Source organism: Barbus barbus (assembly GCF_936440315.1).
Source record: "Barbus barbus genome assembly, chromosome: 1".
NCBI lineage: Eukaryota > Metazoa > Chordata > Actinopteri > Cypriniformes > Cyprinidae > Barbus > Barbus barbus.
In genome coordinates this window covers 5,453,537-5,477,715 of record NC_136729.1, presented here as the reverse complement: position 1 = coordinate 5,477,715, position 24,179 = coordinate 5,453,537, and the positions used below count along the sequence as shown (strand labels likewise).

General features: G+C 39.0%; 1 protein-coding gene across 4 annotated transcripts in view; it reads right to left on the bottom strand.

The window, feature by feature from the left end:
* Window positions 1–24,179, bottom strand: part of LOC306870790 (sushi, von Willebrand factor type A, EGF and pentraxin domain-containing protein 1) — a 71,207-nt gene that overhangs the window by 23,514 nt on the left and 23,514 nt on the right. For all 4 annotated transcript variants that reach the window (XM_079418204.1, XM_079418206.1, XM_079418205.1 and 1 more), the window contains exons 4-25: window positions 15,751–15,909; window positions 15,431–15,610; window positions 14,479–14,658; window positions 12,502–12,696; window positions 9,677–9,795; window positions 9,443–9,572; window positions 9,197–9,304; window positions 6,778–6,909; window positions 6,350–6,541; window positions 6,061–6,182; window positions 5,826–5,931; window positions 5,318–5,515; window positions 4,973–5,209; window positions 4,554–4,715; window positions 4,217–4,378; window positions 3,926–4,087; window positions 2,776–2,864; window positions 2,231–2,327; window positions 1,798–1,911; window positions 859–972; window positions 529–730; window positions 247–404 (exon numbers count right to left, since the gene is read on the bottom strand). In XM_079418204.1, coding sequence (XP_079274330.1) covers window positions 247–404; window positions 529–730; window positions 859–972; window positions 1,798–1,911; window positions 2,231–2,327; window positions 2,776–2,864; window positions 3,926–4,087; window positions 4,217–4,378; window positions 4,554–4,715; window positions 4,973–5,209; window positions 5,318–5,515; window positions 5,826–5,931; window positions 6,061–6,182; window positions 6,350–6,541; window positions 6,778–6,909; window positions 9,197–9,304; window positions 9,443–9,572; window positions 9,677–9,795; window positions 12,502–12,696; window positions 14,479–14,658; window positions 15,431–15,610; window positions 15,751–15,909 — 3,318 coding nt within the window. The remainder of the gene's footprint in view (window positions 1–246; window positions 405–528; window positions 731–858; window positions 973–1,797; window positions 1,912–2,230; window positions 2,328–2,775; window positions 2,865–3,925; window positions 4,088–4,216; window positions 4,379–4,553; window positions 4,716–4,972; window positions 5,210–5,317; window positions 5,516–5,825; window positions 5,932–6,060; window positions 6,183–6,349; window positions 6,542–6,777; window positions 6,910–9,196; window positions 9,305–9,442; window positions 9,573–9,676; window positions 9,796–12,501; window positions 12,697–14,478; window positions 14,659–15,430; window positions 15,611–15,750; window positions 15,910–24,179) is intronic.

Sequence of the window (24,179 nt, the reverse complement as noted above, 5' to 3'; positions counted from 1 at the left end):
ACAGTTTGTTGTCACAGTAGATCAAACTTTATCTGAAAACTTCTATGAAAATATATTCTCTATAACAGGAGGTGAAAATGAACAGTCTACTGAATCATTTTATGTGCTGCTAGGAACGTTTCTGGGAATGTATCTTAATTAAATCTCAATTAAAGTGACACAAAGACTGTCTCTAACATGCCTTTGTAAAACTTCTCTCTATGATGATGATTTTCCATGATTTTTTTCATCTCTTTCCCTCTATACCTGTCTCACACCTGGTTCCGTTGAACCCAGGAGGGCATCGGCATGTGAAAGTGGCCACTCCATCCACGCAGGTCGCGCCATTCAAACACAAATTTGGATCACAGTCATCTACATCCACCTCGCATAGTCTGCCTCTGTATCCATTCACACATTCACACCTGATCGCAAATGTGAGACAAAGTCTGTTATGTATCATATGTCAGTTGTAATATATACAACGTATTATAATCATCCTCCTAATGCATATGCTTAAACAGTTTCTACAAAGTCTTCCTCACTAACCTGAAATCATTGACAGCATCCACACATGTTCCTCCATTCAGACAGGGTACGCTGAAGCACTCATCAACATCAACCTCACAGTTGTCGCCAGTGAAGCCCTGAGGACATGTACAGAAATACCCACCCTCCAGATCTTTACAGACACCTCCGTTTTGACATGGGCTGGAAGCACACTCATTTATTTCCAACTCACAACGTGGACCTAAATGACAAAGATAGTCCTTGTTACTCGATCGGTGTGCTACAATTTAAGAACTTCCAGTTTAATGTACTATACTATAAATGACATTAGATGTGTGTGAACAGGTGTAGCAGAGGTGAGGTGCTGACCTGTGAAACCATCTGGACAGCTACATGTAAAGTGATTCACTTCATCCACACAGAGTCCTTCATTCAAACATGGAGAAGAGCTGCACTCGTTCACCTCTGCCTCACACATCAAGCCTTCCAGAGACAGAATATAACACAAGACACACACAGAAACATATGGAATATCATTTTACCTCACACTGGTGACAATCAACAAGCAACCAGTACTTGAATATTCATATTAGAATTGATATTACCATACTATTTATTAAAACTTAAGTTTTTTTTTTAATGATTATGTCATTATGCACATTTTTATCAGTAAAAAAGGAAAATTACTTTGCTAACTTTTTTAGGCATTTTTACTTCGTCAATAACAGAACAGCACAAAAAGTGGATGGAAACTTGGCTAACGTTGAATATTATTACTTTAAAAAATTAAGCAGTTTACACATGGTTTGAGATCATATTTCATTATATTTATTTTGTTTTGTCTTCGTACTTTCAATTATTTTCTTTTCGATTTTTGCCCCTTGCCACCTAAAACAAAACACCCCAGACATGCACACACACACACACACACACACACATGCACACACACACACACACACACAGTTGAAAAATAACAAAAACACTTCAATTCAATTCTCCATATCTAGGGCAGCCACATGCTAAATCACGGCCACGTTTTAAATAGGAGAGACAATGGCCCAAATGGAAAAAGTGCTGTAAGGTTCTGAGAATGAGAGCTTGTGTAGTTCCACTGCCAGACTCAAGAGATTCAGAGACAGCTAAATCCATCACAATGGTTAGACTAAAGGAAAGTTTCAGAACCCTCAACAGAGAGGAATTTTGGATTTGGGGTTTAATTGCCTCAAACATTTCAATCGTAGAACTCGGCTTTTACAGTTACATTGGGATTCCCCAGTGTGAAGCTGAGCTGATGTCACTTTCTCTTACCTACAAACCCAGGCTGACACTGACACTGGAAATCTCCCATGCCATCTCTGCACAAGCCACCATTTTGACAAGGAATAGAATCACATTCATCAATGTCGCTCTCACACTTGGCTCCTGTAAGGCAATGAATGAGGAAAATGGGAAAAAATTGGGCAGTGATTCATCTCAACCACAGAGACTGAGGTAAATCTATCAAAGTTGTATAGTATATTACCAGACTAACTGAATTAATAAAACAAATTTTCGTTTGCTCAACTGAGTTGTCCCAAAAACAATTTGAAACACATTGCCGTACATACAACTACAGAAAGTATGAGAAAATAGTACATAGGGCAACTATAAAGGTTAGAAAGTTGTTTTCCATAAGCCGACTGAACTTAACAGCTGGTTTTTCAATGTTACTAGTGAGTTATGGCAACAGAACATGCCAAACCTGTGAATCCTGGAAGACAGGTGCATATATATCCAACGCCGACTTCCTCACAAGTGCCTTGGTTTTGACACGGATTCAGGAGACATTCATGGAACATCTGCGGCAGAGAAAAGAACTACATTTTCAGCTATTTTACTTCAGCCCCCAGGGGGTACTGTGACACCAACTATTTACCAAAAACATATCTGAATGTCAGTTCATGAATTTCATTTCAAAAACAGCTAAGTAATTGGCAACTTCAAACTAAATAATAAAATAACTTTCTTTAGTAATATTTTAACTAAAGTAAAAACTATAAGTGGCTTCATGATGTCAAATTCATGCAAATGATCCTTAAATTAGGAACATGATCCAATACTTTTGTGAAATGTTGTTTGTGCTATCTTTCATTGCTATTTAGTATTTAATGCAACGGCATATATACATTTATAGGTCCACATTCTTTTTAGGGTCACTATACGTGATCCCAACATACAAAAAACACATTTCAAAGATTAATTTAAAGGATTTGGGTAACAACTACTGAGATTGAGAAGACGACTCACCTGGCTACTGGCTTGATAATCCTTTCTCACAACAACTTCTGGCGCTGAAGTTGCACTTTCCTCTTTAGGCAGGAAACTAGAGCCAAAACCTGAGTCAGACCAAGAGAAAAGAGGGAAAAAAATACAAGGAGGAGACAGAAATGAGAAAATGAAACGGACAGAATAAGCACAACACACGCATAAAAAAGATGTGAAAGAGGAGAATTTCTGCTGTCAAAACTGGAAAACATTTTCCAAAGGCATTCATCATCCTCATCTTTTCCACACTGAGGCACTTTTTTCCTGCGTGTACAGAGAATCAGATTCCATTATGTGCATTGGATTCTCATTGCAAATCGTTCATACACCTACCCAAAGTCTGAAAATGATATATATTCCATTGATGAATGAATTAAGAAACCTTCTACACACCATGGTCTTGCACAAGCATCACTTCATATCACATTAAAGGTGAAGCGTGACATTTATTTATGTTAAAATGCTTCCACTTACCAAGCCTACTTATAATAAGCTGCTTAGCAGAGAATTGACGAGTGGAAACAACCATTATTTTTGAAATTCTGGTTACTGGTCCCACTGGTGACGCAGAAATTATGTGCATAAACTATTCATACCCAGCATCAGATCTGGACACATACACTACCATTCAAAAGCTTGGGGCCACTAAGATTTTTAAAGAACTTAATACTTTTATTCAGCAAGGACACATTAAATTGATCGGAAGTGACAGTAAAGACATTTATAATGTTACAATGGATTTCTACTTCAAATGAATGCTATTCTTTTTAACTTACTATTCATCGAAGACTCCTAAAATATTAAGCAATACAACCATTTTCAAAACTGATAATAATAAGAAATGTTTCTTAAGCACCAAGCCAGCATATTAGAATGATTTCTGAAGGATCATGCAAAGACTGGAGTAATGGCTGCTGAAAATTCAGCTTTGCCATCACAGGAATAAATTAAAATAGAAAATTGCTATTTTAAATTGTGATAAATTTTACGATACAACTTTTTTTTTTACTGTATTTTTGTTCAGTTAAATAAAAGCTTTGGTGAGCACAAGACACAAAATTGAAAGGTAGTGCACTGAATGGCAGGAAAACAAAGGGAAATAAAATGACTAGAATAAATGTAAAAAACATACTGGAGCACTGCTGGATAGCCTTGGCCCCTGCTATTGTGGTGGTACCATAGAAGGGGCAAGAAAGGCAGTAGGAACGGCCATCCTCAGGCTGGTAATAATCTCTGGGACATGGGTAACACGGAACAAGACCTGTCCGGGAGAAATGACCTGCAGAACATGGTACTGGAAAGATAGAGAGAAAGAGAAACCAAATGGTAATTTTCTAATAAATCTAGCTTTTATGTTTATCTTATATGTTTAAGTATTTCTTAGGTGTGTTTTTGTAATAATTCTTCAGTTGTTACATCTCACCACCGCACTCGTTGACATCCAGAGCCCCTCTATTGACAGTGGTCGTGGTGGGAGGGCAGGGTAGACAGGCCTGAGAGCCGAAATCTGGCTGGTATTCCCCTAAAGGACAGGACTCACAGGTCTCCAACCCGGTTAATGACGAGCTGCCAGGCTGGCACTGCGCTGGAAACATGCACACACATGCAGGTATGCACACACACAATCACAGAGACACACTTAGAGATCCCATCTACAGTATAAGCAGTTTTCTACTTAAATGAAATGGAGTGATGAGTCGATTTATGAACAAACATACAGACACGTCATTTTAGATCAATAAATCAAGCTTACTGATTACCTTTGCACTCTGCCAGACTGCGTGAATGGAGGTACGGAGTGGAGAAGCCATCTGGGCATGATTTACACTCCATCTGCCCCTCCTCATCCTGATACGACCCTCTCCAGCAGCTCTCACACTCGCCATATTCCAGGGAGAAGTACGTCCCTACTGGGCATTGCACTATGGGTCAAAACCAACAAGGAGGTTAAAAAGTTATCAATTCATATGCGACTGGCTGGCACCTTGCAAAACTGATTTTTTTTCCATGGTAAACTTGCAGTTCATTTGTGGCAAATTTGCAGCAAACTAAATGTTTGCAGCTCTTCGCCCTAACCCAAAAACACTTAAATGCATTTTTACTCAGGAATCTATATCAGATGTACCCTTTTGAATGCATCTTGTGGTTTTCATTGAATGCATTTAATTTTTAAACTCACCACACACCCTTCCTTTGAGAACAGACCCTGACCGGCAGTACAGCGTCGCTTTTTTTTTACTTTCCAAGGATTTGGGGTCCGCTACAATCATCTCTGACGACACATGGAAGGTAGAGAACGGTTGCTTGCTCAGTGTCCGCTTAAGCCGATTGGTCAGCTGCTCAAGTGCCCTCAGCAAACGTCTTTGATTGACTATTTCCGCCGAGTCATTCCTCGACAAGGGCAGTGGGATGCTTGCTGGGAAAAAGGAATGGTGTTGGGAGAAGTTGCAACTTTGGATGTAAAACTAATTTTTAATTACGCACAGGGCCTAACTAGTTAGCCTAATAGTTGGTATTTCTCTACCTGTGATGTTGAAATGGATTTGTATCTTTTGCTCTCTGGTAGGGCCAGTGATTTTACGATGGCGTTTGGTCCTCATGTGATAGCCATACTGTGATGAACCATCTTGCTGCAAGTGGTGCTCTGGGGCAAAACCAGTGTCAAAATATGCATAGTCCTGGCCATTCTGAGAGCCCCAATTACTGCCCCATCCTCCAGGACCTGAGGAGAAGAAAAAAGAAATGACAGTTAATGACAAATTTAATCTATAAGAAAATAATGTAAAAATAAATGTAAGAAAAAATAAATAGTTCAATTGTTTTAAAAAAGTGCTCATGTGGGGGGGGGGGGCAATATTTTATATATTTTATCTATTCTATTTTCATTTCAATTAGTAATTAATCTATCAATCTTCAATTTACATTTATTTAAAAAAAAATTTGTTTAATATTATTTTATGTCATTTCAGCTTTATTTCAATTACCAAATACAATAATAAAACAGCCTATTGAAAAGGCATGCCGTTATTTACCAATAGCAAATCCATTTGGATAATCATAGTTATACTCCAGACACTGCCCAGGTAAATTAATTTCCAGTTTGCAGGTAACATCATCTCCACCGCAGATTTTAGGGACCTATGGGATTATGATTATTAAAAAAAAAATTAAAAGAAGAAAAAAAACAATGAGGGATAACAAGATATAATTCAAGTCATGTGGCCACAGTACATGTACATGTCTATATACTTGCATGTCAGATCTCACCATATCTTTAAGAACAGTTGAAAACTCTCCAGTGATAGACTTTAGCAAGTCAAGGTCATCACAGCGGGATGCTTTAAACAGCATCTCAAAGGGCTTAAAGCCATTGTTTGCAATTCTATTCACTGTAAATGAGAGATACATAGGAGACACATACAGAAACTCAAAGAGAAGCACAAAAATATTGTCTGTGCAGTGTCTAAGACAGTATGTCTGAATCTGTAAGTGGAAAATACGAGCATTAGAGCAAAAATGAAAGACAAATGTTGAGCAAGAGTGAAGCAATACTCACGGGAGCAATCAGGTCTGTCTGGTGAGCGGGGCGGCTCCCAGATTCCATTATTGGCACAAAGGTAACTGTGCACGGCATCCTGGGTGAGACTGTAACCCTGTCTGCATATCAGAGAGCAGTTTGTTCCCTCCTCTGTCTTGGCACAAGAGAAATCCCCATTCACTGGCACGAATGGCTTCTCGCAGGTTGAACCTGAGGTTAGAAACAGCCTTTAGCACCACTGAATTAATTAGTTTTTTTAAATAGGAACAGTGTAATCTGGAAAAAAAAAATCACAGCATTTAGCTTAACTGGCTAGACAGATTCAAAGTCAGATTACAGCAGAGTACTTTATTTCTTAAGAAAATAAAGCATGCTGTGTGGAATGACATTTCTTAATTAATCAACAATGAGACAGTCCATGCAACGTCCATGCAAACATACAGTACCTTGTACGGTAACGATGAGTTCACAGGTACGGTTGTTTCCAGAAGGGTCTGTGGCTCTGTAGTACACTAAAGTTTCTCCAACAGGAAATACATTTCCAGATGAGTGAGTACTAGAGATATTCAGATAGGCTCCTGAGAAGGAAAATTAAACAAATAAATGACTTAATACAGGCTAGGAAGCAGCACACTATTCTACAACCATTCAAAAGTTTAGGGCCAGTAAGATAAACATTTTTTTTAAATGCTTTTATTCAGAACAGATGCATTAAATTGATCAACAGCAACAGGTTTTCAATCAGCAGCATATTAGAATGATTTCTGAAGGATCAAGTGACATTAGACTAGTGTAATGGATGGTAAAATTCAGTTTTGCCATCACAGGAATAAATTGCATTTTAAAATATATTAAATAAGAAAACAATTTCACAATATCATTTTTACTGCATTGTTGAGCATAAAATACTTTATTCAAAAACATTTAAACATCTTACTGACCCCAAACTTTGGTACAGTAGTGAACACCTCATGTAATGTTATATAAAATCAATATGTGCCTGTATATTTAATTTGCAAAAAAAAAAAAAGAATCAACAAGATCTGTATTAATCTCTCTCTTTGCAGCTATAACCACTTACAGAGTTCTGGGAAGACTTTCTACTAGGCGCTGGAACATGGCTGCAGAATTTGTTCCCATTCATACAAAAGCGTGTCCAATTCATCCCAAAGGTGTTCAGTTGAGGCCAGGTCTGGGCTTTGTGCAGGCCAGAGAAGTTCTTACACACCAGACTCAGTTATCAGTTCTTCTGCAGACTTTGCTCTGTGCACTAGTGTATCATCATGCTCGAGCATAAAAGTGTCTTGCCCCCAAATTGTTGCAACAAATTTGGAAGCACACAATTCCCTAGAATGTCACTGTGTGGTGTAGTATTTATATTTATCTTCACTAGAATTACTAGAATAGCTAAACCCGTTAATTAGAGGGGGGTGTGCACATACTATTGGCCTGGCCATGTAGTGTATATACGCCTGCATCTGTTTGCAATATCGCAGACTGATCGCTTTAGTTGTGCAATCTGGCATTAGCCAATGATGTAACAGGTACTTTCATAGACATTACCACAGGGAGCAATGTGGAGCTCCACAAGGACTCGCTCTGGTCAACCACAAAGTCCTACAAAGGGTGCTATGCTACTGTACTGCTCCTCATGAGGCCTGGGAATAATAGGCCTTGGTGCCAGAGGAGAGTAATTGCTAGATTGTTTAATGACACAGAACTAAGGGTGCTACACTGCGGTCAGACAATAGAGTCTTTCAAGGATCATCTACATTCCACACACTCAAAGACACACATGCTTATTTGCATGCACATATCAGTAGCCACAACTGTAATGAAACCTTCATACAAATATCTACTAAAATAAGGTTTTGTGACCACACTGAGGCTGCTTGTCGACGTCACACCACACTACCCCAACGTCAGAATGTTTTGTTTTTCCATGCCCACACCCTGACGCTGGTTTATATTTAGTACAGACAAAACTCCCTCCAGAACCCGGCAGACCCAGACATTTGTCAGACAGTTTGGAATAGCCCTGGAACTTCTCTCTGGAAAAGTGTGTGTGTGTCTGTGTATTCACATCTGAACTGGTTAAGAGCAAACTGAATTATCTTGCGGAATCTGCAGTGCATGTGCAGTTGCACAAATTAAATTGTGTGTACAAATTATTTATCTTAAGTTTTCTTATTTTGTTTTATTCTAGCACAACAACTGTGGTTAACTCTGTACTCTATAATCACTGTATCATAAACTTCATTTCTTTCTTTGTTCACTGTATTTGCAGCTATAGTATAAAACTAAAGTCATTTTACCTGTCCAAGACCAATTTCCTGACTCCAATCTTTACAACTGCTTAAGGTGCCAAATCAATAAATATTTTTTGTAGGAAAACATTTCCTTCCCAGAGTTCTTAAAATGTTCATAAATCAAACCATTTCCATTCCTTGCAGCTACTAAAAGTTCATTCAACCTCCACAGGTGTCCTGAATCGACATCTCAGTGATGATTCTACCAAACGTCAATACCTGAAGATTCATTTTTTCACGCACCAGATTCAAGATCATTCCAGTAAGGCCTACAATTTCCTGGACCTGTTCACTATTTTATCTGAATATAAAAATAAAATATATACATGGACTAACAATTGACATTGTTCCTCTATTTGCTGTCTATATTTATTAAAATAGAGTAAAAGATCATGTTAAATTATTTGAGTACGACCTAATTTATATTCATGAGTACCCTTTCTCCTATTTAAAGGAGTGACTGATAATATCATTTGCCAGCTTTAAATTCTGCTTATTGCAGTTTTAAACACTTTTTTGTCTTTTTCACGCTCTTATAAATTAAACTTGTATTTACCAGAATTGTCTGAAAACTGAGGTTCTTCCCAGTATACTGCAGTTTTTTCCCCAGTGGCTTTAACGGTGGGTGGAGATCGACACCTGTCAATCAAGGGTGGCTCCGTATCTAAGAGAACGTAGTATAGAACAAAGTAATTATACTCCAAAAGGCAAAAAATTATATATTATAGTGCTTTGGAAAAAACATAACACTTAAATAAGACCACGTAAATTACTATCAGCTGTAGATGGAATCCAACCTCACCAACTACAGTAACAGTGAAAGAGCAGTTGGCCTTATTTCCTGTGCGGTCGGTTGCTGTGTATGTTATGAGCTCAGTTCCTATAGGGAAAGGCTGCATGGGGTTTAGAACAGGGGTCACCTGCACCACAACCTGAGGAAGAAAGGCAAAGCCTAATTTTAAAACAAATATACAAAACCTGTGCCTCTGATTCAAAAAGGAAAATAAAAAAATTAAAGAGCAGATGTAAAACTCACCTCATCTCCAGAATTGTCCCCAAGCATGGGTGCACTCAAACTGATGTTAGCTGACCTCTGATGTTCATCTGTCTCCGTGATGACATCACCAGGACACTGAATCCATGGAGGCTCTATATCTACAGAGGAGAAAATCAGTTCAGGGCTCGAAAGTCTCCATAACGTCAACCCCATTAAAGTAAAGTCGTGACATATTGTCAAGTATGGTGACCCATACTCGAAATTGGTGCTCTGCGTTTAACCCATCCAAGTGCACACACACAGCAGTGAGTAGTGAACAAATGCACACACACACACACACACACACACACACACACACACACACACACACACACACACACACACACACACACACACACACACACACACACACACACACACACACACACACACACACACACACGGAGTTCGGTGTGTGTGTGTTGCTCAAGGGCACCTCAGTCATGTTATTGAGGGTGGAGAGAGCGCTGGACATTCCCTCCCCCCACCTACAATTCCTGCCGGCCGGGGGCTCGAACTCGCAACCTTTCGATTACGAGTCCGACTCTCTAACCATTAGGCCACGACTTCCCCCTACCAATTACCAATTACCAATTACCAATTACTGATCCAATTACTGATCTAAACATGCCATTATGATGTCACTCATTACCTCTAGCTATCTCATCTTTAATCTTAAGCTCCATGTAAAACATCTGTAATGTAAAAAGTCATCCCTTTTGGAGTGGAACTTGAACTGAAGCTGCTACAGTTATCTGTCGTGCCACATTTAAGATTGTCAAAACTGCATTTATTGTTTGAATTTTGTGATAAAATGTACAGGATTTGAAAGCTGAGGTTTTATTTCAGAAGTAACAAAGCACAAAGCTTTTTTGATAATTGGATTGGAGGCGCATTACAAATGTTTTCTGAAGGGAAAACTGTGGTTTGAAAAACCCTGGTGGTCCATAGGGTCAAATAGAGCCGTTATTATTGTTTTAGCCTGTACAGCTTGTAGTCCCTTCATGAATCTGTTTTCACTACAAAGAAGTAGGTCACTACTATGTAGGTTTTTAAATTTTTCCATCAGTTTCATGCAAAAATGAAAACTTGCCATTTACTCATCCTCATGTTGTTCCAAACCTGTAAGAGTTATTTTCTTTTATGAAATATATATATATATATATATATATATATATACTTTTTCTTTTTCTGATGTGTTTAAGTTTGGCAAAAAGCCAGTCATACAGCACAGATTTTTTTAAAAAATGTTTGCATATCTACAGCATAGGAGAAAAAAAGCCCATCTTGTCAGTGGCAAAATCCAAAAAACATACAGTTACTCGAGAAGAAATTTGTTAATGTTAATGACATTTTGGGGTCAAGCAGGAGAAACTGTTATTAAACTTTAAAAACTCTGGACAAAAAGCCTAACCAATTTCACCACATTTGTGTATGATATATAAAATTTTAAATAGTTGGCCCCTTCTATACTTCGTGATTTTTTGCATTTACTTGATCTACTAGATCAACATCTACTAGTGATTGTGTTGTTCCTTTTCATCATTCTGTCTTTGGGTTATCGTCTTTCTCAGTGAAAGCTATTATTCACTGGAACACTCTACCAGAAGACATCTAATGACATGCTTAAATTAAAACTAAAATCATATTTAAAATCAACTCAAATCTGTAAACACTGACACGGTTGTGGTCTAACTGAACGTTATCTTTACTGTTTTTTTTGGCTCTGATAGGATGTGTATAAGTATTAATGTATTGTATGTGTTAGTTGTTTTGTTTTTATGTTTATTTGTGATTATGATTACCTGCCAAGGGATCGCGTATGAAAACCAGCCATTGGCTATTTGTGTTAAAATTGTACATGGTCCCTTTTCAAAAAATTTTTAATAAATTAAATAAAAATGTTTACTGTTTAGATATTTTTACTTGGAAAATAAAGACAAAAATGCTTAAAACATGAGGGTGAATAAATGATTCTTGGGTGAACTCTCTGTTTGATGACGCGAGTCTAGATTCATGTTGAGAAGTAGTCGGTGTTGCAGTGATATGATCGATTTACAGAGGTGTATCATTATCACATGCAGCTCAGAGTATAACATGCTAATCACGTAGTCTGCACTCTCTATCCAAGCCAAACAAATACTTCACTGGTACAGTAATAGGGCCAAAAGAGAACAAAAATGAAAGTTCTGTCATGATTTCCTCACCCTCACATTGTTCCAAACCCATATGTCTATTCCTTTAATGATACGATTCTAGAATCATGTTAAGGCTATGTGCACAGAGCATTTGTTGGTGTTGCTGTGTTGACAGCTATTGACTACTATTAATATTAGATCCAGCTTGGAGTAGAGGTTATTAATCGCACAGCCTCTGATGTCCCTCCAAGCTAAACAAATACTTCCTGGATCAGATGCAAACACTCTGTCTTCTGCCATAATCTCTATAGACACTGATGAGCCATAAACTCACATAAATACAGAAAACACAATCTCTCCTCTCATCAGTAAATCTTAGAGGTTCAGAAGTGAAGGCCAAAACTAATTGATCCTTTGGTTGGTTCCAGCTTGGAGGGGATGTTTTGATGTTTTATGATCTTGAGCTCTTTAGTTTTACACAATGGTGCAACTTTGTTTGATGATCTTCCACTTATTCTGTTCTTCATCATCTTAAGGTTTTGCAGCATCAAATTTAATGCACCTGTTTTACTGTGGCAGCACATATGTCCCACTGCAACACATCATTTCACAGCTGAACAAACAGGGAGGTTTCATGCAAAACATAATATTGTTTGTCATTATAAACACAAACCGAAAATAAATCACCTGTACAGGTTGCTTTATGTAGATTGTCACTCCAGTTTCCAGAAGGCAGACATCTGACTACAGAGTTACCGATGAGACTGTAACCACGGGGACAGGTTAACTGACAAGACGCTCCGGTCCTGACCTCATTCTCCCCACAGGCAGTGGGTGACAAACTGATATGCTTCAAAGTAACAATCGGAGGACAGCGCACCTCTTAGAAAGAGAGAAAGAAAAGGAAACACAGTAAAACATAAACAACAAGCATTTTTCACAAAGATAAATCAAAAGAATGAGAGAGTGAGAGAGAGCGTGCAAAAATATCTTCAGAAAGGGAAATGTAAGAGCGGTTGTTGACCACAATGCTTGACATTCTTGGAAAAAACCTCAACACACGCACACTCGCACAAACAAATGATTTTCACTCTGACATCTGGATCATACTATACTGCCAAAGTGAGAGAGAATGATGAGCACAGAAAGAAATCAAGTGAAAGAATTACAGTGAAGACAAGAAAACATGTCATACAACTTAAACGGGCCAAAGGCATTGCTGGAAAATCATGCCAAACGATCCAACTACAAACATCGAAGAAATCGAGAAAAGCAAAGCAATGCTCACTGACAGTAGGCACCCACATGGAAAGAACCTATATGAGGATATATGCGCATATATGAAACCTATATGCAGTATATATGCGTATATATGCCACATATAGGCAAAATTGAGGTGCATATATGTGCATATAAAGGCCATATAGGTCTCCTGTATTGCTTCTTTATATCCACATATAAGCCCTATATGTACATGTAAATGTAAATTTCGACATTTTGGGCTTTTATTTATGTTGTCTAGCAGCTATGAATTTTAATAATTTTACTAATATATAGGTAAACATATAGGTGCATATATGCACACATATATATACATGCATATATGTACCTACATAGGTACATGTACGCATATATGTGTACATATATGTACATATATGTACATATATTATAGGAAAACGGCCAATTTTATATATGTCACATATATTAAAAACATATATCAAAACCTATATTAAAACATATATGTTTATATAGGTTATTTCCGTGTGGGCAGAGGGATGGACAGATAAAAAACATACAGTTACTCAAGAAGCAAGTTGTTAAAAGCTAATAAAAGTATTTTGACTTGCCATGCTCACAGATGCCTTTTGCTTTTATAAGGGAAGCCAACCATAAGGTGTCTGTAGGCCGAGCTGGGTAGTAACTGATTACATGTAATCTGGTTACATAATCAGATTCTAAAAACTAGCTACTCGTAATTAGATTAAATTACATTTCAAAATACTCATAATCAGACTACAGTTACTTTTTTATTGATGAAATGATTGCAAATTATTCACATAAGAGCAATAACTTAATCGTAATTTATTGATTCTCTTTAATTCATCTTTTACATGTTCCTTTCTAAAATAACCTACACATGACATAGAGGTAAACAAATGAAATATTTCATCTTTCAGTAAGTGTTCTAATTTATGGTTTGTGGGTAAAACCTGGCTAAGTGGCTGCCACAGCTGACTTTTTGTAGCTGACAACACAAAAATATATGTGATTACAGTTTTAATTTGGCATAACGATGAGTCTTAAAGACAGTTTTTATTTTCAGAAATAATCAGACTCAAATAAAAACGTTTGTATACAACTCAAATGCACATAAGGTAGTTTTCATAAAAACTTGTCTTCATGACAGATTTATTTAAACATATATAATAAACTGTAATTAAGCTCCCTCTAGTGTTTTTATAGATAAATAACAAATTATGAACACTGGATAACTGAGGTAAACACAATGCTAGGTGATATTGTTCACAAACTATTTTATTTAACGTCTTTCTTTCGGTTGAAACGCTGATTGAGCTATTTGCACGAAGCTGTACTTTTTCTTTTAATTTGCAGCCAATTTATCCCTATATAAACACATACACACACAAAGAGCCACGATCTTACCGCCACAACGGGGCTGTGGTCCACTCCACTGCGAGTTGGCCAGACAGGTGAGTCTGGCTCTACCCTGCAGCCTATAGCCCTGTTCACAGCGCACCAAACACTCCAGCCTATAGGGGGCGGTCCGCTCACTGCAGTTCAGTACCCCATAACGCGGAGGAGAGAGATCTGGGCAAGAGCGAACTATGGGAAAATACCACACACACCAGACAGGGGTTAGAGCATCGCACAGAAGGTTTGGTCCTATGTTATTAAAACTTTGCTGTATTGGACCAACTTGGACCAATGATTCCATGGAATGACACTGAGCTAAAATGGACAGCTGTGAGGGAAAAAAATGCAAAAGATGGACAGACTAGACAAGAAGAGAGATTTTAAGAGCAAAAGAGAAAATGCTTGAGAAGAGGGTGGCTGGTAGCTAAGTCTGTGGTTAGGACTTTGAAACCTGTAATTTATTTCCAAACAAAGAAAAACCAAAATATTATTTCAGGCCTGAGGTCACAAGAAAAGGGAACTCTTAACAGGTCAACTTGCATACATCTGTCTGAGTGTGTGTTTTGGTTTGTGTGTGTAGGTGCATATACATATTGTTTTCATTTGTTCAAGTGTGTAAGCACTCACATAGTTGGCAAAGCATTAAAGTTTACTTTCCAGCTATCTAAATACACATGAACTCAGAGCGCTGCAGGCCGACAGGCAGAGAAATGGCTTTATGAGCCCCTCTGCACACATGCATACATACTCAAAGGCTGCAGTATATTAGTGTTTCTGGGGATGATGAAACATATGGGGTGACTAAAGGCCCTTTGAGCTTCCAATTCTGTAACACATAAACTGACAATAAAACCAATATGTTTTCCGCTTAGATGGAATTAGAGGCAAAAAATAGCACACAAGAGCAGGCAGTGGGCAAGCTAACGAAAGAAAAAGAAAAAAAACCCCAGGTGTGTCTTACCTCTGCAGCTGGGCTGAACTCCTGACCAGGTCCCGTCTGGCTGACAGAGTCTGATTCTGTCTCCCTGCAGGTCAAAGCCTGTGATACAGCGCACCCCACATGCAGAGTTAAACTGATTATTACACACATTCTGGATGAAGAAGCCATTCTCTGGAGGAGAGAGAACCGGACAGACCACCGCTGCAGTAGGGACAACAAGAGAGCAGGAGAGTTAGAGGATTACATTTATTGTTTGAAAAGAGCACGCATACAGACACATACCTATAAACAGAAATGTTAGCAGATGTATGTTTATAGATATAAAGCAGATAGATCAGCACCTTGGCATGTGTTGTTGTGTGGTCTGTAGCCTTCTGTACACACACAGTCTGATACATCTGTACTCCCAGGTCTGGATGTGTGATGAAGGTCAGGGCAAGGAAGGCAGGTACTCACACCTCCAGAAACTGCTTTGGGTTTATATGTGCCAGATCGACAAGCTGAGAAAGAGAAAAAAGTCAAAGAAAAAGGTTAAAAGGTTAAAATGATTTCATGAAATGGAAATTCACCTGAAACTCTATTTTCTAAATCTGATCTTATTGTGTGAACAATTTTCATTTTTTGGACCTAATAAGGTTTAATCAAAATATTATAACTCAGTCTTACACTTAAACTAATGATATGACTAAATAATTTTGCCCACTTAAACCCTGCCTCTTTCTTCCAAGTCCCTGATCTGACGCTACTACCATTACATTGTGAATTAGAATTACTTTATTTCATCACAACGCAGATTTTACACAGCAACAACTAAATTCAGTTTCAAAACGAAATGCAACATTAGATCTTTAACTTTGCTGTTGTCATGATAATCAGCGTGCGTCTTGTTTTCTCCACATTTGTTTGAAGTAGCTAACTTTCAGCTTCTTTCAGAACTTTCAATCCTTGGTGATTAGTGGTAGTGATTCATACTTTTAAATGTTTGTTTCAGTTAGTTTCAAACATAAAAAAGTTCTTAATGTTTAATGACGCAATAAACTGTTTCCCATGACTGTGATTCCTCTGGAAATTTATTTATGCCACGTTAAATGGACCTTTTTGTGGTATACATGCCACAATTAAATCGGCCCAATGGATTTGTCAAACACTAGACACAAACCCTTGTGATAAGATGCTGTGTCAGATAGTATGATACTGAACTGAATGACTCCCCAACACTAACTTTCCATTGCTTAAATAACACATACAGTATGTTTTGGAGGTTAAGACAGGATTCGTTAAATTCCTAGAGTGTTTCTCAGGCTATTTAGAAAAGTAACTGATGTGTTTTTCACTGGAACAATTTTGGCTGAAATGCTTAAAAACCTCCCCACATAAGCTCATGTAAAATATCAAAGACATTTCACTTGTGGAAGGAGGAACAACCCAGACACTCTTTATCAATAGCTGCTCTGTACAAGTCAGCCAGACATCTTAACTTTGTCAAAGTGGAGAAAAACCACTTTGTTTGGACCTCACTTTGAGATTAAATTAATTAATTAGTAATAGGACACTTATTCCATCATTTTTAAAAGCAGTCACCTAATTTCTCCTCCCTCAGTCCATCTCTCATTAATTTCTTCAATGGTACCTACTGCCAGAAGTCATCTTGATAGACTGTCTGGTCGATTTAACAACAAGCAGGTGTTGTTTATATTAGTGAGACTCCCGTCCATCAGAAGCTGACGGCTCAAGTGGCTAGTCAGACAACCACCGTTTTGTTTGACTAGTTACATAACATGTAATATGCAAGAATAAAAGAGGTTTCATCTTTGCCTTCCTCCCAGTACCCTTGGCATCATTTCTAATATTTCACATTTGGTCATTTTTCATGCAAATAACACCCAGCTGCTTCTGAAACAGTTGCAATACTGTGCTATTCGGAGTTTTGATGGGGGCGACAGTTTCTATAAGCTGGTGCTGATGGGTGGCCATCCGCACTGAAACACTAGGCCCAAAAAGACGAGCAGTTGGGAACAGGGAAAAAAGTCAGAGAGAAAGAAAAGCTAGCAAACAGCAAGACACAAACAGACAAGCAGATGGTGGAATTTATGTAAGAACTGAAATAAACAAAGAGAGACTGACAGTGAATCTGAGACAGGAAGAGAGAACTAAACAGACAGATGGCGAAAAAGAATGTAAGACAGGAATACAACCAAAACCAATGAAAAAAAAAAGTGCATCTGTGCTCAAGTGAGAGAAACAGACATACAGATGGATAGATGGAATACGTTAGATAGAGGGAGAAATCAGAGAGCTCTTAAAAAGTGCTGGGAAAAAAATTGTTCAGCAACTGGTTATTAAATTTCCACACCTTTACACACATGCCCTGATGTTTTAATGTGTCTATTGAAGACGTTTTGTCGCTGATCCAAATGGCTTTTAGGAACTGTCTGATGGTTGGAATTCCCCAGTATCCAACAGCTGAAACTGTCACGGCACGCTGCGAGGGTGGCGGGAAGCGTTCCTCCCTTAAGAAACGGCTTCCAGACGTTCCAGCAAAACTCCCACAAGTCCGGAAGGAGGTGGAACAGGGGGAGGGATGGCGGGCCAGGCCAGTGCAGCGGCAGAGGGCCCGGAGACACCTCTGTGCCAGGGCACCAGGGAGGCGCCGGCAGAGCAGGAGGCCAAGGTGGGGCAGGCAGAGCAGGACGACCGCGAGCAGACACCACCGCTGCCTCGGAAGCCCTGTGAGCGTGCACCGCCGCCTCGGAAGCCTTGTGAGCGTGCACCGCTCCTTCAGGAGGCTCGTGAGCGGGCACCGCCGCTTCGGAAGCCTTGTGAGCGGGCACAAGGCTTCCGAGGCGGCGGTGCACGCTCACAAGGCTTCCGAGGCGGCGGTGCATGCTCACAAGGCTTCCGAGGCGGCGGTGCCTGCTCACGATCCTCCTGAAGGGGTGGTGCACGCTCACAAGGCTTCCGAGGCGTCGGTGCCCGCTCACAAGGCTTCCGAGGCGGCGGTGCCCGCTCACAAGGCTTCCGAGGCAGCGGTGCCCGCTCACAAGGCTTCCGAGGCGGCGGTGCCCGCTCACAAGGCTTCCGAGCGTGCAACGGAAGCGGGCGCAAGGCACTGGGCGGGGGCCGCCGATGCCTCTGCCGCCCCCCGGATCGCCGCCTCGGGAGAACTGTGAATGGCCTCCGCAGCTAACTCCACCCTGATGGCTGAGCCACTCAAATGCAGAGCCAGGTTGACATAGTCCTCCAGCGACTCTTCGGGGGTCCAGTACGGCATTCTGGATTTGAAGGGCTCAGCCAGACCTCCCCAGAAGAAGACCATGAGGCAGGTCTTCTCCGTCGCCGACTGACGTGCTCCTCTAATGAAGTCCCTGGCATAATCCTCCATGCTCCGGTCTCCCTGGCGGATGTGGAAGAACCTCCCTGCTGGACCCATGTTTGCTGGTTCCATTCTGTCACGGCACGCTGCGAGGGTGCCGTGGAAAAGACGGAGTCTGGGTCCAAAGGCAGGTGAGGGTATTTAATAGAAACAAAAAGACCAACATGGCACAATAAAAGAAAACAGAAAAGGACTGGGATACAAAAACGGCAACGAGGTGCGTGTATCCCAGCCCAGAGCAAACACTCGAAACAAACAGTACAACCACAATTTAAAAAAACACTTAATGGAACCAGGCAGAGTGGTGGGAGAGTGGTGTATAAATAGTCCATGACAATGGGGAACAGCTGGGGGTGTAATGAGTGGGACAGGTGTGTGTGATGTGACAGGTGTATGTAATGTGACAGGTGTATGTGTTTACGGGAGATGAGTCCGGGAGGAAGGGAGACGGTGACCTCTGGTGGAGACGGGAAGAACTGCCGGGCCCGGACTCATGACAGAAACATCTTCATTGGAAAGTCGAATTGCTTGCAAATACATTCTACCAGACATTTTGCACAGACCTGGTTTAATGAAAGTGTTCACAGACATTATGTTTAAGTTACAAATAGCTAGCTAATACTGTATTTTGACACATTCAGTACACTGTAGTGCCTAAAATATATTACATTGCCTGCTAAATTACACCAATCGAACTAAACTGAAAACCACCTAATTACACAGTGGAAAGCTTCTGGTTAAAGTATCTTAAAATAAAGCAACACTTCATAAAAGTTTAAGCTAATGTCTGAACTGTTAGCTCAACTGTAAAAAGCCAATGCAACTATAAAATTATCCCATAATGATAAAACTTGATGAAACTTAGTTTTTCATATCTGTGTGTGATTTGAAGCACCTTTATCAACTACACAACCTTAAGGCACCAATGCACAAAAATACAAAAATTCTGCATTTCACCTTGTTTCCTAAGCTAGATTTCTAATAAACCTGGCATTGTACTCTGTGACAAATTGCTTATGTCTCTCTAAGTTGCTTCAGATAAAATCCAAATGCGTGCATGTAATGTAAATGATTTGTGTTAACGTTGTCGCATTCTCTAAAGTCTTTTTAAAAGTTCCTTTTAAAATATTCCAAAGTCAACATCTAACATGTGAACATTAGCATGTGTTTAATGGTGAATGTGTAGCTCTGTTATATATCAGGTTCTGTCAGGATAAGCTCTTTGATAATCACGTGGTAGAAACTGGAACCTTTAGCTATTTTTACAGTGTTTAAGTTCACAAGTTCAGCGGCTAAGTCCAGTATTGGTGATAATTTGGATTGCTTTTTGCCTGCTGAATGTCTCATAACTCTGAGGCAATGAGTTAAAACTCTCATCCTCCCGGAAACCCACAATAAAGGAAAAGAGAAAGAGGGGGCAAAAAGGGATTCAACCCGACAGATGTACAAGAACTTACAGTCCAAAGAAAGGATGTGAGTAAGAAGAGAGAGTGAACTAGGAAGGGGAATAAGGAGGTTTACAGTGCTAGCATGTTTTTAGCATGTCAGATGGTTGAAGGTTGACTTATTTTAAATTTCTGGTGAAGTTGTAAAAGTCAAACCCAACTGAAGCAATATTTTTTGACAATGGAAATGCTTTTATGTAGCATAAACTGTTTTGCACAATAAAACTAGGCCTACAGCCAAATGCATCTAGCTCATACAAAAGACATTTATCATAATTTACATGTCTAAAGATGTTTGAAAACCAAATTTAATAGACACTGGCTAATTCTAGAGTTCAACCACATTACAGGCCCCACTAGAATTATACTGAACAGAGAATAAACAACTTCATGATGCTATGTTGGGCTTCTTATAAAAGACACTTTAAAACACTCACTGTATTCTAAAAGCAGGAATGCATGTCAGAAAACAGTTTGTAGATGCAATTTAGATCCAAAAACAATACAATATTTACTAATTCTTACACCGCATGGGTAGCAGCTTTTAAAAAGATTAGAGAAAATGATCCTACTTTAACCCAATTGTGTGCGTATGATGTTAGATTTTGGTAATAAACAATAATAAACATGAGGTCAACCTCAAATGCAATTGTTATGCTTTGTGTCATTGAGACAAAATATTTCCTTTTTCCATCTCAGCTCAGATCTGGATTCTGGAAAAGAATAATCGTTATACATTAATGTCACTCACGCTGTTAATCAAAACTGCTGATAAAACAAACATTGTTGGAGTATATTTTATATGATAACATTAGTCTATTTAAATACTATGACACTTTCAACCTGTCAGATAAAATCCAAAAATTCTGCATTTCACCTTGTTTCCTAAGCTAGATTTCTAATAAACTTGGCATTGTACTCTGTGACAAATTATATTGAGATCATTGAGATGACTGTGAAAAATGTCCCATTTAACCCGAATTCATCATATGTAAAAATGTCAAAAATTCAACTTCAATTTTGGCAACTTTTGAATAGCAATCAATGGTTAAAGACACTACAAAGTATGTAGCTCTAGAATCTACCAGCAAAACAAGGGCAGGACCACATTAAGTTTTACATTTTTTCCATATTCTTTTTTGTTTTACAAGTGCTCCGTCTTTCTCTTTTGTAGGTTAACATGTAGCAAAGGGTACGAGGTTCAGTAGCACAGATGCCTATTTGCAGTGAGTGATAGCACGTTCTTTACAGACAGTTCTGAGGGGAGGCTCCTAAAAGCATATGCTCTGATGGACAGACATGAAGGGGGACAGGATGCAACACTCACACTCAACCTACAAGCACAATTGATTAATTCACACTAAAAAGGCCACTGCTATATGAAGAAAGGCAGGAAATAATGACATGACAGCTGCTGGGAGAAGTAAAGAGGGAGAAACAGTGAAGCTGACAGAAAACAAAGTAATAGGTCATAAAGAGAGAGAAAAATAGGGTTGCACTTTCAGAGAAGGCCTTTAAAGCCAAACCAGGTATCATAAAACATTTCCAATGACATTTTTAATGGCAGTGGAGAAGAAATGGAAGGCAGAATAACCATTACAGCATCCCGATCCGACGTGACACTCACAGGTCATTCTCAAGAATGGAATGACAGCAAAATTAAACAGGTCTGTTCAGCCAGCATGGGGTAGTCGTTTTACACAACACATACTGTAAATCTATTTTTATAACTAGATACACTGACAGTGAGCTACTCTCTAATTGGCAAGGGGGAAATAAGAGAGATGGGGGAGGAATGCTTGCAAGGTTCGTTAAGTTCAGCTACTGACTCTTTTCACAAGATCCCATTTGTCACCCCCACCTGCTGGTGGCCCTAATTGCAGCCAGTTTACAGTCAACACACACACACGATTCCTAACAAGCAAATTTACTATCATGCACACACCTCTCGTATTCACAAGTGTCTATTGACCCAAAAGTAACAGTTACTTTACAAGATCACAGTTTCTACAATCTATACACTTGCCTCCTTTTTTCCAAAGGCATTAATCAACACAGTTTACCACACAGTGGCAGGCTGAGGAATTCTTAATTTGTCACTGAGGAACTAAGCTGTTCCAGATAGGAGCCACTGACCCCAGACCAGCAGTCACTTCCAATATTTAACTATTACTCATCGCCACTGAAAGCGCAAAACGGATGCGAGGTCAGCATAACAACACAATATCTCAAAGACCAAGAGACCTCATTTAGAAATCTTCACATGCCTGTCTTCCTGGAACTGAAATCTTCACTTTAAACTGATCTAGTTTAAAATACTGAGGTGAATCCAATTGACTCTGAACCTTTGTGTGCCTTGAGATCCAGAGGCATCTGCTCTTTTTGGCCAAAACAATCCTGGAACAGAGCACACCAGGAGTTGAGCAACAATCTGCTTTTATCTGGAAAAGGACATTTTTTGAGTATATACAGTATGTCTTGTACTTTACAAGTGCTGTACTGTACAAATCAATCATATACAGTAATGTAAAGCCAGTCATTTTCATAAACGCAGTTATATAAGCTTATAATATTGTTGAATGGCAGCTACACTGGACTTGCTGCTGTAAGTCTAAAGCAAGTATAATTTCTCATACAGTAATTATGTTTGATTTAAACGATCCCCTAGGTCTTAATATCCAACTTTGGTGCATAATTTATACCAAAACATCTGTGCTATGAAGGTATACTATTAACTTTCTAAGTGATCACAGTTATGATTTTTGTTTGATGACAAAATAAATGAAAAAAAACCTTGACAAGTCATTTGTGCTCTAAATATGAAAGACTTATCAAATAAGACTACAAACCACCATAAAAACCACTTGCAACAAAAACTCTAGCATCGTGGCAGTGTGTCTTACATGGGCAAGCCTTACCAACATCTGCAATAGACTACATAACCAGATGATGCTGTGATCTCAACAGTAAAGGTCTAGCACGAAATCAGCAGCCTAGAACAGGCTGATGAAACACTGATGAAACAGTCCGGCCCAGCTAGGATTAAGAAGAATGACTTCATACAAAACAGAGTTCAAACTTTGAAAAATATAATTACGAATTAAATGAAAACAGCTGACAATTATAATGCAATTAATATAAAATACTCTATATAAACATGAGGAACAAACACTCAAAAGCAGAAAAGTGGTTGGGGTTTAAGACAAAGTCATCATTTCACACTTTATAGAACATAGAGCACTTGGAATAATAAAACTACATTAAAACCTTTTTCCAGATTGTTTGCTGAAGCCCAGGTTGGCTCTGCACTGCAGCAGAAATAAAATGTCCCTGAAGCCAAACATGCATTACAGCATCTCTTCTGACTTCATTGCTGGCTCTAAGATATCAAGGCAGGTAGGAAACCATTTTCATTGTCAAATAAATATGGAAAAAATAAGACAAAAGACAGAAATTGGCCATGTGGCATGGAGGTTTGGACAGTAAAGAAGAGGCATGAAAAATGAAGAATAAGAGGAAGAAAATGTTGAGGCCTGGGAGAGCTCTGAACCCTTCACCTTGGATTTGTCAAACGGAATGTTCATCTTTTGCCTGATGTGTGGTATGGAAGAGATCAGAGATACTAATGGAGAGAGGAAAAAAAGAGGAGATACAAAGAAGATGAAAAAAGGAGAAGCAGTAGAACAAAAAAGAAGAAACAGTTTAAAACAGACAAGACTTCAACCTGCATCTCCCATAAAGCTCACATAAACACTTCAAACCCAATCAAAAATTTTAAAAAGGAGGGATGAAACTGCACTACCGAACATCCATGCACAGTGAAAACTGAAAACATGGTAATACATCAATGCTACAAAGACTTCTATTTCAAATAAATGCTGTTCTTTTGAACTTTATATTCATCAAAGAATTCTGGAAGAAAAAAAAAATCTTTTAACACTGACAATAATAT